At 30.1% G+C, this 17,763-nt stretch overlaps 1 protein-coding gene across 1 annotated transcript in view; it reads left to right on the plus strand.

Annotated features, from left to right (window-relative positions):
* Positions 1 to 17,763, plus strand: part of LOC115879058 (delta-like protein D) — a 336,547-nt gene that overhangs the window by 97,215 nt on the left and 221,569 nt on the right. Inside the window, exon 2 of the mRNA XM_030895697.1 lies at positions 4,078 to 4,139. Coding sequence (XP_030751557.1) covers positions 4,078 to 4,139 — 62 coding nt within the window. The remainder of the gene's footprint in view (positions 1 to 4,077; positions 4,140 to 17,763) is intronic.

Below are 17,763 nucleotides of genomic sequence, written 5' to 3' on the forward strand. Positions count from 1 at the left end.
ATGTTCAAGTCAAGAATAGTGTACTATAATATTAGGCTTCTTTTAAAGTTGTCGGACTTACCATGTCCAATACAGTTGCTACACATAGCGATAACGTGTACTAAACTTAAAAATTTGCTATATTGTTTACATTTTTTTTATTTTGTCTTCCTGAAAAACATTTACTATAGGGCAGAGCTTGTTATGATCTTGGACCATAGTTTCCGGTTCCATTTGTCAGCTGATTAAATACCTGTATAATTTTATTCGTATTTTGCTGTTTTTTTTACTTATTTATTGATTGTCTAATTTATACATATCAGTCAAATTAATTTGAATGGTTAATTTCTGCAATATCTTAGTTCCAAAACTTAGTTATATGCAGTAACTTCAGCAATTCTATAACACTGGAAATTGGAATTAACTAATATAATATTATCCCCAAAACTACAACAAACCCCATAAAGAATATCTTTACCTACCTTTTTAAGTTGTTTTATTCTAATCTGTATCTATATATAACATCAGACCATATGCAATATATACAGAGTAATATAATAGAGACGTTTGGTTACAAACATGCCATGAGAAATAATTGAGACATACCTATAATTTATTTTTACACTCAACATATAATTTAATATCAAATATGGCCTGCCTGAAAAACACTTTTTTTCTATTTAAGTTCAGTAATGAGTTCATTATGGTCTATTACAAGTTAGTGGCAACACAGTATAATAATTAGGACCATTATAGTTGTTCTTGTACTTATTTATGTTCGTTACTACTGAAATAAAAACATAATAAGAAAGAAATATTTTTTGAACTTGTATTTGTCCAGATCATTAAACTCCTATGTTATTAAATATATTTTAAAATAGTTGAATTTTTCTATACTAAGAATTAAAATTTAACTTTTTCATATGTGGCTTGTATTAATAAATTTAAAAAAATACGCGACGCATACGAAATACAATAAATAGTAAAAGCATATAATATACCTATAGTTCATATCAAATAAACTTTTAGTCACGTGATTAAGCTTGACCGGCACAGCGTTGTCCACTTTTATATTTTTTTTTTAATTAAAATATTTCAGGGAACAAAAATAAATTAATTACAAATATATAAACAGTTATTATTTACATCAACAAAATCCACTTTCTTAACAGCACTTAAGGGACATAAAGGGCCATTACTACCGCTTTCCCGTTCAAAATATTCTAATAAAGTTGCAATGAGTTTTTAAGGCTATTAAGCTATCTTGTACTCTTCGCACTAAAAGAGGAACTAAAAAGAACAACGTTCGACTGCGAGGACTGCTAGTAAACATTTTTAAAGTTAAAGTATCACAATACAATTAATTTAATCCAAATTGTAATACAAAATTAAAGTGTCAAAACGAATCACAATGTCAGGAAATAAATAAATAAGGCTGTATTCCGTTGCAAAACCAGGCGAACAGGATCGGTAAACTACGGTAAAGAGCGGTTCCTGAAAAACATCGGTTTGATACGGAACAGTTTGGTAAAATACTGGAAATGTCAAATGTTGACGTTTTCTAAATTTCAATACCTTTATTATAAAATTTATCTTTTATGCATTTTTAATGTACCTGTTCTCTGCTTTTACGTTTGCTTCTTCTTTTCAGTGGAGTTTAATATTGAAAAGTACTTTATTAATAAACTGTTAAACTCGTTAGACAGCTCAAGTGAAGATTTGCAGGTCCAATATTAAAACAGATCAATAAAAAATAAACAAATCTAATCAATATTTATATTTTTATAGCTTACAAAACATTCACGATTACTTTTTGTCTTGTTTTTCATGTTTTCTTTAAATGTTCCTGACTTTAAGAAACAATGGCTCCATGATAAGTTTAAATGGTCCTAGAAAGTCATTCTATTTAGTTAATGAAATTTATTTAACTTTACTGCCTACCTCCATTGCTTTTGGATATAAATACAAAATATTATAACAAATTTTAGAAATTAAATGAGAATTTCACTCGAACTTCCAATATTTGCTTGATTTCTCTCACATAAATGACATTGATTGACTAACAAAACCACAAAAACCAGCCTTCTCGCGCTGGTTAGTTTGGTGACAGTCATGTGACAGTTATAACCGAATTTTTCAGGAACCGTGTTCTGTAATAAGAAAACTTTCAGGAAACTGATAGAAACGGAACATAAAACATAAAACCATAACCAAGGTAAGCAACGGAATACTAATACGGTTGCCTAAATGTGACAACTTGACATTTTTCACAACAGGACTACCACCTGAATTCCCAGCGGGAAATTTAAAATCCTGTTAGTCAGCCCGGCAACGAATACGTCCATGGTTGGCAACAATGGACAATGGACAAAAATCGCGCTCTCAATTACGTAACTAAAAGTTTAATTGGTATAAAACATATATATAAAGTACCTACGAATAATATTATAACAATAAACAGATCACAATAACAATAATAAAACAAGGAGACATCAACGTCCAGTTAAACCACAAACCTCAAGAAAAATCTAATCTGTTTAAATTCCTTGCATTATTACTGCATACCTATTTACATTTGTTTATATAATAATCTTTCCACTGCTTCTACCGAAAAAATGTCTAAGAACTACGGCACGACAAATAAGTGCAACCTTGTACGCCGTATGGTTCTTAGATACCAGACTCATGATTTAGACCACCTTTCACATTTCATTGGCAATAGGCAACCAACTTTGTTGTTGGCTTAATTGTGACTAGTTGATATTTTCAAAGATAATACATTTTGCTTTATTGGTTTTCAATGAATTGCCTTCAGTTTCGTAATCACTTTATTTATAACGTTTAAGAACAACAATGATATTTTGTGTTATTTAGGTATCGATTTACAGTTGCTTGATTTATTATTATTTTAAATTAAATATAATGTTTTAATAGCATCTAAACAATATGAGTTGTTAAATAAATACCGGGTGTTTTTCAAAAGTGGTTCACTCTTACTAATTGTTTATTTTTTCAGATAAAAAAGGGAGATTTAGTATATGGCATAAATTAGAATTGGTTGACATATTAATTTGTTTTCGATCACTTCCTGTTTCACCGGAAATGACTAAACTTTTGTTTTTTAAATGACACCCTCAGTGTTTTCTTATTTTATTTGATAGAAAATGACATTCTGAATAAAATGACATATCGTATGCCAACTTTTGACACTTTCAATTAAAAAAAAATTGAATTTTATATTTAAATTTAGAGTGCCGTGGCCATAAATGTAACGACAATTTGACTCGAAATATCAGGTGTGTGGTGCCAAACTATTCGAAAAAAAATGATTTTTCAAATATGCTAATGAGCCGTTTCATTTGAAAAAATTGAGTTATGTTTAAAGATACGATTTGGACACCTTTCAAGCAGCCATGATAAGACACGAAAAACATTAGACGATCAAATTTATTTTTCTAAAGCCCCTAGATTAAAAATTATTATTTTTAACACAGCCATGGCATTCTAGATTGAAATTTAAAATACAATTTTTTTAAGCCAGAATGTTAAAGTTGACATACGATTTATCATTTTATTCAGAGTGCCATTTTCTATCGAATAAAGTAAAAAATACCAAGGATGTTATTTAAAAATCAAAAGTTGTAGTCATTTCCGGTGAAACAGGAAGTGACCGAAAATAATTGAATACGTCAATCAATCCTAATTTATGTCATATACTAACGTACCAAATCTCGTTTGTTTATCTGAAATAATAAAAAAAGTTTTAGGGGTGAGCCCCTTTTGAGAAACATATTATATTAGCATGCTGTATTACTTAATATAATCTAGAGAGTGACTCGTGGATTGCTGAAAACGGATTTCTATCTTTTTTGAGTTTGAAGGATTTATAAGGTGCAAAATATACATACCTACATAATCTAAGACTTTACATGCTATTTATCTGTTTATAATAGGTACCAATTTAATTTAAAAAAAGGAATTATAACTTTCTTATATCTGTGAAGTAAAATATATTTACTTCTTTGTTGCTGGTCTTTCTTCTTTTAATATTGCGTCTATTTTGAAAATATATCAATTAATATATTTTATTTTTTTTAGCGAAAATGAAGATGCTTCTTCCGCTAGTCGTTTGGATATGGCTTCACTTCATAAATTCGACGGTAAGTCTCAATCAATCTTTATTAATATAACTTAACTTCACAATCTAGTGCCTAAATTACAATATAATCAAAAAGTCTTACAATCAAGAGTACTTTGACCTATGACAGATTAACAACTCTTACTAGGAAAATTAGATTTTATTTAACTGTCAAAATTTAAGCCCGCTTGATTGAAAATCTTTTTGATCATAAGGTAAATATTAAATATTTTGTATCTGGAGATACAATGGCCGGTTTAAATTAACAATGGTATAACATTTTTGCTATTACCGATTATACAGGGTGAGTCTTAAATAAGTGCAAATATTTTAGGAGTAGTACCTATATTTTAACCCCAGAAACACGTCTACAAGGTTTTTTTCGCGATTTTTTTTTAAATTTGGATTTTTTAATATTTACTTAAAAAAATAATCTCTTCATAATATGGCAACATAGGTAGTAGATTAAGTTTACAAGAAAGAATACCCAGAAAAGATCCAGTGGTTCACAAAATTTAAGCGAAAATTCATTTTTTTTAATTTTCAAAGTTAAATATCTCCGTTATTTTGGACTTACTTGGTAAACGGTGAAAATACGTTTTTTTTATCGAGATCTACCAGCCCTAAAAATATTTGCACTTATTTAAGACTCGCCTTATATAAATATGTATCATTTTATATGTAAATATAAAATGACAGCGATATAAAAAATAATATATAAGCATAAAAATCCGATACGGGGTATACTGTAGACACTTTCGACTTGATGCAACATTGTAAATTTAACTCTCCTGCTTACAACTTGGATCATTATTATAATGGACCTTATCGCAGGATCACTTTATATAAGAGCATTTAAATTGCCGGGATATCTGGAAACGGAATCGATGATTTACATTTTAAAACGAATAATGATGCGTGACATATTTTTTGGAGTAACTTTTACAAGATTACTTAAAACTTGAACGATTAAGAAAAATGTACTTTTTGTCATTATAGATAAGTGATATCTTTAACAAATTGCACTAGTAAACTTAACATGTAACAACATTATGTACATTTTTTAATGTAGAATTTAATTGGGACCACTTCATTCTTGTTTTTATTTTTAAAAGTATAGGGAGAGAGTTGTATACCGGGTGTTACATCGTCAGACGGGACATAGGAAATCCCATGTAAATTTTAATGGGGTCAATTATTGGCTTCCCTAATTATTTTAGAGAATAATTCTATTTAGGTTTATTGAAGAGCACTAAAACCCACATTCAAAAGAATAACTTTAGATATTTTTGATTAGCTCGTTTACGAGTTGTCGCCGATTTCTTTTTAAATATTTCTCCTTTCTTATGGCCCTGTATTTACTTATGAGCACCAGTCAAGGTAAAAGATAACTGTCAAATGAAGTTGTCATTTCAGAAATTTACCTATTTCGTGCTTTATTATTATTGAAAACTCATTCCTACATCGGAAATCTTAAAGTGGTATTTATAAATACAAATTCATATGAATTAAAGTATGCAATTCCATCGTTCTCTTCCACGCACAATAAAACTTTCAAGTCGGTATCATTTCTTGCATCTTCTCTTTGTTCTTGCCTTGCTTCACATCTGCAGATATTTATTAGGGTACCTTTGGTCTTAAATCTCTGGATATTCTTTGCGATTGTAGATTTTCCAGGTATCGGTCTATTCGGATACAGAGCAGCAAACATGTCCTACACCTTTTGATAACTATTTCCTTGATAATACCATTTAATCATCAATACTTTTTCTTCGGTAGTGTAATTCATGGCTAATATTTTCGATGTAGGTATGAGTTTTTAATAATAATAATAAAGCACTAAATAGATAAGTTTCTGAAATGACAACTTCATTTGACAGTTATCTGTTACCTTGACTGATGCTTATAAGTAAATACAGGGCCATAAGAAAGGAGAAATATTTAAAAAGAAATCGGCGATAACTCGTAAACGGGCTAATCAAATATATCTAAAGTTATTTTTTTGAATGTGGTTTTTAGTGCTCTTCAATAAACCTAAATAGAATTATTCTCTAAAATAATTAGGGAAGCCAATAAGTGACCCCATTAAAACTTACATGGGATTTCCTATGTCCCGCTCGACGATGCAACACCCGGTAGATGATATGTTGTACAGATGAATACTAAATAATTTGTTAAAACATCTCTTCTTGTGTTTCATATCCACGACAAACTGCTGCCTGGGCCTTGCTTGCCTTCAATTTTACCTTTGATGATAAGGGTCTCATTCTTTGTTCATGCAATGTAATACGGAGACATTTTCTGTCGTCGGTAGTTAAAAGGCGGCAAGTGACAAAACCATAGTTTTGAGAAAAATGGCAAAAACTTTGTGATGTTGTCCTTCACTAATAAGAATATATACATTCGATTTTATTGTTCAACACTAATTGCATATACTATATTTAGTTATTTAGAGGTATTTTTTTTGGACAATAGAGCAAGTTTCGTTTAAAAAAAATGTTGGTTAATTCTTTCTTGCTTCGTTTTCTGTATTGAATACAGTAAGAAGTTGAAGTTAAAAGGCGGTAAGCGACAAAAAACTGTTCAAATGCCGCCTTTTAACTGCAAAACCTTTGACGTGCCGCTATTTAGAATCAAGTAAAATATGTTAAGGTTTTAACTTAAAAAAGATAAGTTTTAAGTAACATCTATTTATTAAACACAGTTTATTTTTTAAATTAATAGTCAGCTTGCAAATTTTAAGTAGTTTTATGATAACAGTTTTATAGTAAAAGAAATAATTTTAGGTATAACAGGGTAGTCCATAATGGATTGTTCTGTATATATTCTCATGCTTTTTTTTGTTTGCCTGCGGTCATTTTATAAAGAAAGTTGTTTTTGTTGTTTTACTTAGAGATATAACAAAAATGGTTAATGAGAAGTGCCACCTCAAAAATCTTTGCATCCGGCGCTAGTTTGGTGTCTGCTTTTTGTTGTTTTAAGCAAGAGGATACGCCGATGCCCCCTCTTTTAAAACCCAAAACAAATTTACACTTCTGATCAATATACTTTAGTATCCAAGCTAAAAAAATAATAGCAAGGTTTTCATTTTTATAATATATATATTTTCCTGGCTCTAAATTATGCTTAAAATAAAAAAAATTGAATGGATGAGTGAAAAATCTTTTCTTCAATAAATACAATAAATAATTTATTTATTGCCAATTAATTCGAAATATGAATATGAAACAATTAAACATTAAGATAACATAAATATATTTGTAAATTTACTGATGTACCATTTAAAAGAAAAACTTATGGAGGCACTAAAATAGTACGTATTTAATTAATGATACTTAATTTAATTAATAATACTTAATTATTGATAAATTTTACTAATTCGAATTATTTTTTTTTTAATTTCAGGGGTGAAATTTATATTTTGTTAACACATGACACAAATTTAGCTACAAATTCATCATATAAATATGTATTGAATAATAAATAATATATAATAATCTAAAATACCTATAAAAATAGTTTAAAAGCTTACCTTTCCACAGAAGCCAATCACTATTATTATAATAAATTATTATTAATCACTTTACATAAGCCGAAAAACGCGATGCGTGCCTGGATTCGCAATCGACTAATTCATCTGTCGCGAAATATATACCGCCTTCTTACTACCAAATTTACGTCCGCGTCAAAGTCCGCGTGGTGATTTTGACCGTTAAAAAAGGGCGCAATAGTCACATACCGTTTTTTTACTACAAGTTTCGTGACGTATTTCACGATCTTATTTAACGAATAGGGTGGTATTAAACAATGCGGCCTTATAACTTCAAGTTTTATGATGTATTTGATATCCATCTTTTAGGAATAGAGCAATTACTGTCTAATGCCGCCTTTTTACTACATAATACACATCATTACGTCATCTTTTTTTAAATATAAATGGCATATTTGCAAGAATGCCGCCTTTTAACTTAAATATTTACACTTGCCGCCTTTTTACTTCCAAAATGGTGACGTTATGTCACTTGCCGCTTTTTTCAAATTTCAAATATCGTAGAAAAAAAATATTTTTCAAAAATATTTTTGAATATTTAGATAGAGTAGGGTCACATTAGTCTAAAAATGCAAAAATCTCAAAATTAAAAAATATTCACTTGCCGCCTTTTAACTGCCGACGGCAGTTTTGATGTGCTCCGCCGAAGACATCTTCAGCATCCGACGAAATAACGACATTCAGAGGCTTTGATCTTCCTCATTATAGTCACTTTCAGGGTCTATAATTCCATCGAACTCACTGATTGCATCGTGATGCTTCTTAAAGCGCAGGTGTTCAATGTTAGACCTTTATTAAAAAAGAATTGTTTCATTTCGAGGAAAATGCTACGAGCCTGCTCTATCCTGGCCTTAACCTTTACATCCTGATCCAAATTCAGGAAATCAGTGATCCAAGATCCAAAATACCGGAATTTCTAATCACGTATTCTTATTAGATCTCTCGATTATTTGAGCATATATCAGAAATATGTATTAACCATACAAGTAAGCACAAAACGATTTCTTCTACCAATATTCTTTTTTTATTTAAAGCGACGCCTTCTTTTCACTTTTGATTTCGCTGACCGCAGCACCGGCATACACATGCTCGTTTATCTGCAATCTGTAAATGTCAAGTAGGCCACTAAGCCGAATCGATGACTTTCTTTTATTACACCGCGCGCCGTGTGTCGACTTTAAGGTTGCGTCGACTTAAAAGGTCCGTTCACACGCGAGTGGGCGTGGCCCCCGTCTCTTCACTGTCATCACCGTCATTGTTCTGTCCGACATAAATGCCGTACCAATAGTATAAATGCGGATGGTGCGGGTGTGTATAAGTCTTTTAAGATTCTATGGTGTTTATCAGGTAGAAACGCCTTTGATCAAATATTTGAAGTTGAATAAATATGTCGGAAGGCTTTGTATTGTGAACCGGGCATTAGATATACATTTACATTTCATTTAGATGTTATAACTTTAAATGACGTTAAACTCAATGGCACCAGGAATTTGTGGCTAATACCTATAATTTTATTTTGAAAACATTTATTTAGGTCATTGAATAATCTGTTTTTTTTTTCAATGTCACAAAAGTAGGTATTAATTTTTGCGACGTGATTGATAATACAAAAAGTGATTTTAATGCCTAGGCCGAAAAGTAAAGCACTTTTACACATAAGTACAAAAGTTCAAAAGTACGAAAATATATTATTAAATTGACATAAAGTGTCGAATTCAACGAGTGTAACCATAGCTTCTCGATATACAGGGTCGCTGATTTGTATGGGAACGGTCGATTATTAGATAAAATATAAGAGGTACCGCAAAAAGTTAAATATAAAAGTTATAGGGTTTTTATATATCTATTAGCGGGTAATAAATTTAAGTATACAGGGTCGGTCATAATGTCGTGGCACATCAAAGTTTATTTTTTTTTAAATGGAACCCCCTGTATTTTATTGCATATTTCGGTTCTTTTTTCTATTAATAATTATTTTTACAATAATTCTTTAATTTAAAACCAAACATACGAAGTATCAAAAAAATAACTACAATTACTATTTATTAATTATTTATTTTACTACAAAATGTACTAAAGATTAATTAAAAAAATTAAATGAAATAAAAAAATAATATAAAAAAATTCTATATTGCTGTTAACTAATTTCATACTAATTTACTTTTTGTTACTAACTTAAATTTACTTTTGTAACACAATTCGTTACAAAATATAAATTGCATAGTAGTGAATTTAATGCTTTATAAATTTGATTGACTGCACAATAAGTTTTCATGCATTCCCAGCGTGGAGTAAATTGGATTGATTTCATACTCTTCAACGGATGAAATGAATAATGTGATAATCATATTTGTTTCACTACAATTTTAATTAAAGCCAACGAGCTGTTTATTCTGTAGCCATCATTACTTAAAGGTTTTTAACTTCACAGCTCAGTATAGGCACTTAAAATCATCATCTGAATTGTTACTTTCTATAAAAATCGGCATTAAATAAGCTGCTCACTTTGTAAAGTATATAATGTTACTCTGCAACTTTAAATTAACTCTTTCTTACTATAAATTATTTATAACAAAACTATTATTAATGTAAAATGCGTTCTGTATCTAATTTAAACAACAAAAAGTATTAATTTAATCTTAAAAATCATTAAGGATGCAATGAAATGCATACTTAAGGCACAACATATATTCAAGGGAGAAAGATATGTATCAAACCAAAGAATATTACAATCTAACTACAGTACTCTAGGATGAAGCTTATTATAGTATACCAATTATATACTATATCCCAAATTTAACCCTTAACTGCTACAATTATTTGGAAAAAATCGAAATAAAAATTAAACTTCTACACCCTGTATCTCGGAAACTAAGCATTTTAGGACAACCAAACCAAACAAAATAGAAAGAAACATGGAGTATCTCTATATATTTTATTTTATTTTTTTATTGTAAAATACCAATTTGTCTACAGGGCTCAAGAAAAATGTGTTTAAATTGCTGCCAGTATAAAAATATGTGGAAATACAACTTTTTTGTGCTTTCCACGTATTTTTTTAAATAATGTTTGATTGCTCATTCGTAATTGATTCTATTATGTGTCTACAGGGTGTTTCAGAACAAATGCGAAAAACTTCAGAAGGTGATTCCTTGTTCAAAATAAAGGGTAGTTTGCTTTATAAACGTTGGGTCAAAAGTCAACCATTAGGGAGATATCGCGGTACAAAGATGGCGGAAAAATAATGTTTTTTTTTTTATCTTGAAAACGAAAAACGATAGACTAATGAAATTGTATGGAAGCATTGCTGTTATGAAAACATACTTTCTGGTAATTTTCTCACTTTTTTAAAATGAGTGGAGGGGGTTGAAATAAACTACCCCTATCATTCTTGTTAACGAAATTTAAAAAAAAACTTATCAAACACATGCAAAAAAATTAATTTGGATAGTTTAGTTTGTTTGGAAACTTTTTTATCTCTTGTGTTTTTTTGATAAAACTCACCTATTTTAAATTAAAAAATAAAACGTAAAGTATTACCCATGTCAGGACAAAAGACATTTTTAGATAATGAATCTAGTGGGCTGCTCTAATTTTTTTAGGAAAAAATCTAGTCGACCGCTGTCACTTTTTAGGAGATGTTTCTAATATTATTTTATTGACATTACTCTACTGCAATACATTATTATCTAGATTCTTATTATTATCGTTATTATCACTAGATTCTTTATCTAAAAATGTTTTTTATCCTGACATGTAATGCTTTACATTTTATTTTTTAATTTCAAATCGGCGAGTTTTATCAAAAAAACACAAGAGATAAAAAAGTTTCTAAACAAACCAAGCTATCCAAATTATTTTTTTTGCATATGTTTGATAAGATTTTTCTTTAAATTTCGTTAACAAGAATGATAGGAGTAGTGTATTTCAACCCCTTCCACTCGTTTTAAAAAAGTCAAAAAATTACCAGAAAGTGTGTTTTCATAACAGTAATGCTCCCATAACATTTCATTAGTCTATCTCTTTTCGTTTTCAAGATAAAACATAAAAACATTATTTTTCCGCCATCTTTGTACCGCGATATCTCCCTAATGGTTGACTTTTGACCCAACGTTTATGAAGCAAACTACCCTTTATTTTGAACAAGGAATCGCCCCCTGAAGTTTTTCGCATTTGTTTTGAAACACCCTGTATACTATTATTAACTAACTCATGTAAACTCAAAAACATTTTTTTTATTTATTAATTCTTTATCGATTATAGGAAAATTATTCAGTGTAGCCGTTAAGGGTTAAGCGTTTCAAATTTTTAATACTAACCTTGTGACAGCACTTAAGCTACAATGTAACACACACTTAGGATACAACAAGTAAGATAATTAGTATTCAAGGAAGGATGTCTCAATATTCCGCTTCAATGGTCAATCCACTGTTCGTAACAGCATAGACTTTGTTCAAATCATAGTTAATTTAAAAGTTTAAAATCTTCTGTTTGGTTTGGTTGCGTCTCTTTATTTCTCTGTTTTTCAAATAACTCTGTAGTTGGTACTTTTGTAATAATAGACTACAAGAGTGACAATATAATTTACATGTAATAATAAACACTCTTACTTCACGGTAAAACGCATTTGCTAAATAAGAAAACAAACAAAATGAGATGCAGAAGTGCATTCTAAGTGTTTTGTTGACTACTTAGAGTAGTTGTATAACTCTTTACAACTCCATGTACTTCCGCATTCGTAATTTTATATTTTTATTTATTACTTACAATGCAAAACTTTATTGAAACCTGACAACTTGATGAATAATTTAAAAGAAAACCAATTTAAGGAAGCAAAGTTGATGTTGCAATCCTAAAGAGAAATAAATGATTTGTACACTAGAAAAAATATGCAAGGTGCTGCAAATGAAATGGGATAAACACAACTTTTTTGTACCGACACAATGTAACAAATTTTATAAAAAAGATACTCCTTAAATATGGTAATCATCAAGTTCTTCAAATCTTTCTTAGGGTCATTATCACTTCCTGAGTTGGATTATTACTTACTATCCTGTTTTCTTCTTTCTTCTTCTAAACTACTTATAAACTACTTATACAGGGTGGCGCCTCTCATACGCCGCGGAGACTCCAAGGAGAACGACAGTTTGTATTAAAATGAAATTTTGTGAGCATATGTAGGTTAATTCAGAGCACTTTTTAAAAATATAGAGAGTTCTACAGGGTGTCCCCAAAATAAGTTACATATCAAAGTTGTGTTTTTTATAATGGAATACCCTATATATTAATTGATTTTCGGATTCTGGAAGAAAAATGAAGGTGAGTTTTACAAGAGAAGTATATGACTAAAATGTAGGGTTTTTAACATATTTAACATTTTCTAGAAATAAAGAACAATTTTTAAATTACAATAAAAGCAACCTACATTGAAATTTACCCGGTATAGCCTAATATGTAGTTAAATTAACTATTGTATTTTAAATCAAACTAAAACTTGATCCAAAAAGTTATACAGGGTGAGACAAAATTAATATTGAACATCGGTCACCTTTAAAAGCATGCTACTCTCTTATTTATATGGAACACCCATTATATTATTCCGATATTCAATGGAGAATTCGCGTCTCTTCAAAATAATATTAGGTTGCCTACCCCTCAAACAAATAAATCCCTAGCTATTTTTATCTGATTTAATCTGGGTAAATCTTTATTATTTGATAAAATCTAGGTGGCTGTGATATGTCTAACGTTACTTCAACATAACTGTCTAATTAGTCCAACTTTAACAACTAGTTATCATTTTGTGTCAGTTAAAATAAAAAAAATTCTCAGAAATTTGCCGAAAATGCAAGCTTATCCTACATCGGAGAAAACTGATATGATTCTATTAGTTGGTGAATGCAGTGTGCATTCACCAATTAATAAAATACTGAATGCTCCTGATTTTATCTAGTCTGTTTTTTTATGGGGTTATGTAAAGACAATGTTTACAAAACTCGATCAACTAGTGCCGACAAGATGAGAAAAATTATTGTAGCTGCTTTTCGAGGTAAAACTCCACATAATGCCTTTTAAAATGAAAATATCCGTTTGAAAAGACAATCATTTTATGCAGTTAATAGGAAAGGAAGCATTTTGAGCATTTGCTTTCATCTAGCTAATTTTTGTCGCATAATTATAGGTTTATATCTAGTTTTAATTCTGTAATAATTAAAATATGTTTTAAACGTGTATTTTTTTTTTACCCTTGAGTATTTTACTCTACAATCTTTAATTTTTGTTAAATTAACAAAAGGTATATCACACAGCCACCTGGATTTTTTCAAATAATATATATTTACTGACGCAAAATCATAAAAATTAAAATATCTGGGAAAATCTTTGTCTGAGAGGTAGGCAAAATAATATTTTAAAGATTTATAAATTCCGCATTGGACACCGGAAAAATATACTGGGTGTTCCATTTAAAATAAAGGAGTAACTTGCTTTTAAATGTGACTAATGTTCCATATTAATTTTGTCTCACCCTGTATAATTTTTTGGATCAAATTTTAATTTGGTTTAACATACAATGGTTACTGTAATTAAATATCCGGCTACACAAGGTTAACTAAAATTTAGGTAGCTGTTTTTTTTTCATTTTCACAAAATGTGAAATATGTCAAAATTCTTAGATTTTAGGTATATGCTTCTTTAATAAAACTTACATATATTTTTTTCCAAGAATTCGAAAATCAATTAATATATAGGGTGTTCCATTAGAAAAAACACAACTTTGATGTGTATGTATATGTGACATGTAATGCTTTACATTTTATTTTTTAATTTCAAATCGGTGAGTTTTATCAAAAAAACACAAGAGATAAAAAAGTTTCTAAATAAATTAAACTATCAAAATTAATTTTTTTTGCATGTGTTTGATAAGATTTTTCTTTAAATTTCATTAACAAAAATGATAGGGGTAGTTTATTTCAACCCCTTCCACTCATTTTAAAAAAATGAAAAAATTACCAGAAAGTGTGTTTTCATAACAGTAATGCTTCCGTAAAATTTCATTAGTCTATCTCTTTTCGTTTTCAAGATAAAAAATAAAAACATTATTTTTCCCCCATCTTTGTACCGCGATATCTCCCTAATGGTTGACTTTTGACCCAACGTTTATAAAGCAAACTACCCTTTATTTTGAACAAGGAATCACCCCCTGAAGTTTTTCGCATTTGTTTTAAAGCACCCTATATATTCTTCTACTGTTTCCAGTGTTGTGTTATTTATTAGAATGCCTTTTCTTTCCACTAATTTGTTGTACATTACTTTAGTTTTTGCTAAATTCATTTTGAGATCCACTTTATTGCTGGCTGTATTTAGTTCATTAATTTGTAGTTCTGTGCTTGTAGTTCTTCAGGACTATTGACGAGACCAGTTGACGAAAGATTTGTTATAATGTTGCTGTAAACAGCTTTGGAGATATCGTGTCTCCCTTTCGTACTCCTTTGCCAGTTGGGAACTCCAGGGTTGTTTTATATGTCATTACTCTTGCTTTGGCTTCTTTGTATATATTGGCGAGAGTTTCTAAATAAGGTCTGTGAATACCTTGTTTCGCTAGGGCTTCTAGCCTTAGGATATATCGAGTCAAAAGCCTTCTCAAAGACTATAAAGGCTGTGGCTAATGGAAGTTCCTAATTCTTTTATTCGGAAGGAAGGAAGGAAGGCAGGGTTTTATATAAGCCGTATCAGCTGCAGGGCCATTTAGCGGCATTGAAGAATCAAAGTTAAATTAAACTATATTAATGAACCAAAACCCGATGCCCTAATAAATTGGACCAAAGAATGTAGGTTATTAGCTTTATAAAAACGGAAGACAGATCGCCATTCAGACCAAATGATTGTCTTAAGTTAATGAAGGAGGGACATTCTATTAGGAGGTGGTGCACTGTTAATTAGTTGCCGCAAAGAGAGCAGTTAGGCGGGGGTCGCCTTTTAAAAGGAAAGAATGAGAGAAATAGCAGTGACCCAACCTGAGCCGATTCCAAATGACTTCTTCATTTCTGGATAGTGACCGAGCTACAAAAACTTGGAAGAATTGAGGTTTATATTCATAGAGTTTATTTGAATCTCCTGTTACTTCCCACTCTGCCTGAATACCACTTTTTATTGTGGACATATGTAGAAATTTAAGTTCAGAGATAGAAAATGCAAGTGGTATAAAATCTCCATCATTTGCCGCAGTCTTAGCAATCTTATCAGCATCTTCATTACCTCTTATGCCCACATGGCTAGGAATCCATACTAGATCTACAGTTGAACCTTTAGATATAGAAGAGTGATGCAAGTTGAGCGATTTAACGGCTAGAGGATGTTTTGGTGATAATTCGTTTAGGCATTGTAATGCATTTAGAGAATCCACAATGAAAGGAGGTAGGTTGGAGATTATTCTTAGTGATTCCTTAATAACAAAAAGTTCGGCAGAAGAGATGCTGGTGGTAGGAAGTAAGCGAATTTATAAGACATATTGTTATGTAATACAGCGCATCCTGCTGCCTGGAAGAATTATTTTATTCGGCTGATAGTTTCTCTCAGTGTATGTACATATGTGATCTATCATGGAACCGCTTCTAAAGCCTGCTTGTTCTCGTGGTTGTGCAGCGGTTAGCGTGTTTTGTTGTTTATTATTTTTGTAAATATCTTCTATTTTAATGGTACTCTCTTGTATTTCGTTCAATATATTTAAAAAAAAACAGAACAAGAAAGGACAGTAAATACGTTCAGTCAATCGCTGACGTATTTATTTACAGAGTAAATAAAATACGTGGTCACGAGAAATCGTGTTAGAGCGAACATCGTCCAGCTACAGCAAAAATAATTTAAAACAAACTGCCTCATCGAATTCCCAGACCGTTCGACTTAAAAACAAGTAGAAAATGATTCGAGTACCGATTCAATTCACAGTCTGCCTCCGTAAAGTTTACTTTAAAAGATCGATTTCTCGTATTTTTACTCGTAAAATAGCCCTCCAGTCCCAGACAGTACCACTGTTCCATTAGTTTGAAGTACTACTTGAACTGTTTCCTATCTAACTGAGCGAAAAACACGTTTTTCTCATAGAGAAGTGAAACGCACTGGGTTAAGAAGTATATGGAACATGGTGTTAGTTACCGAGTTACTTCAAGAAAAAAATACAAATAGAATATTCATCCTAAAATTTAAAAATTCCTGGATTTTTTATTTTTCAACACTATTTCTGTGCAATGTTAGCATTTTACTTATCCTATATTTAATTGGCTTGAACTTTTTATTTTACGTTTTTTAATTTAGAAAAATTATGGGGTTATTAGTTTCACAAAATCTAATACATACACTTTCAAATGTTACGGTTATTGATATAAATTATAGTATGTTCAACGAGAAGATCCTTGACAGTGATAAATGTGTCTGTCATTTTAATTTCAAAGTAGTTTATTTTATTTTACAAAGAAATAAGTTGGTACAACTGGAACGCATAGCAGGAAATTAATATATGTATTTAAAATTTGACTGACAACTTCAAAATATTGTGAAAAAAACTGTATAAAACTGAAAAAATGTAATCGAGTTATTTTATTAAATAAAAAACGGTATGTGTTAATACAAAACAAACAAAAACAAGACACCACATACCAAAAAAATATAAAAAAGAACTATTTCTTACTTTCAAGCTTTATGAAACTTCCCGCATTTATGATTATATTTATCAATATAACTTATGTACAAATACAAATTTGTAATATTCCGCAGGAATAAATAAAACAACATAAATAAAACAAACTATTTTATTAATAATAACACTTACCAAATTTTATACCTCACAGGTTGATTAATTAACTTTAATCTTAATTTCTTTAAACCAGTACCTTTGACATTATTTTTCTGCAGTACTAAAATCCATTATTTATCTATCGTGTGATGTCGATATTTTACAGCTACTCCAGTTTTTAGTATGTGTATAGTATGGCCCTTCTATCATATTCGAGATGCACTTATCTACGACGACATGGTATACGAACTTTATTGATAGTAACTTCATTGGTGTATCTGTATAAGACCACAGTATAAGACTTTC

Source organism: Sitophilus oryzae, unplaced genomic scaffold (genome assembly GCF_002938485.1).
Source record: "Sitophilus oryzae breed Bouriz unplaced genomic scaffold, Soryzae_2.0 scaffold_1063_pilon_pilon, whole genome shotgun sequence".
In the NCBI taxonomy this organism is placed as follows: domain Eukaryota; kingdom Metazoa; phylum Arthropoda; class Insecta; order Coleoptera; family Curculionidae; genus Sitophilus; species Sitophilus oryzae.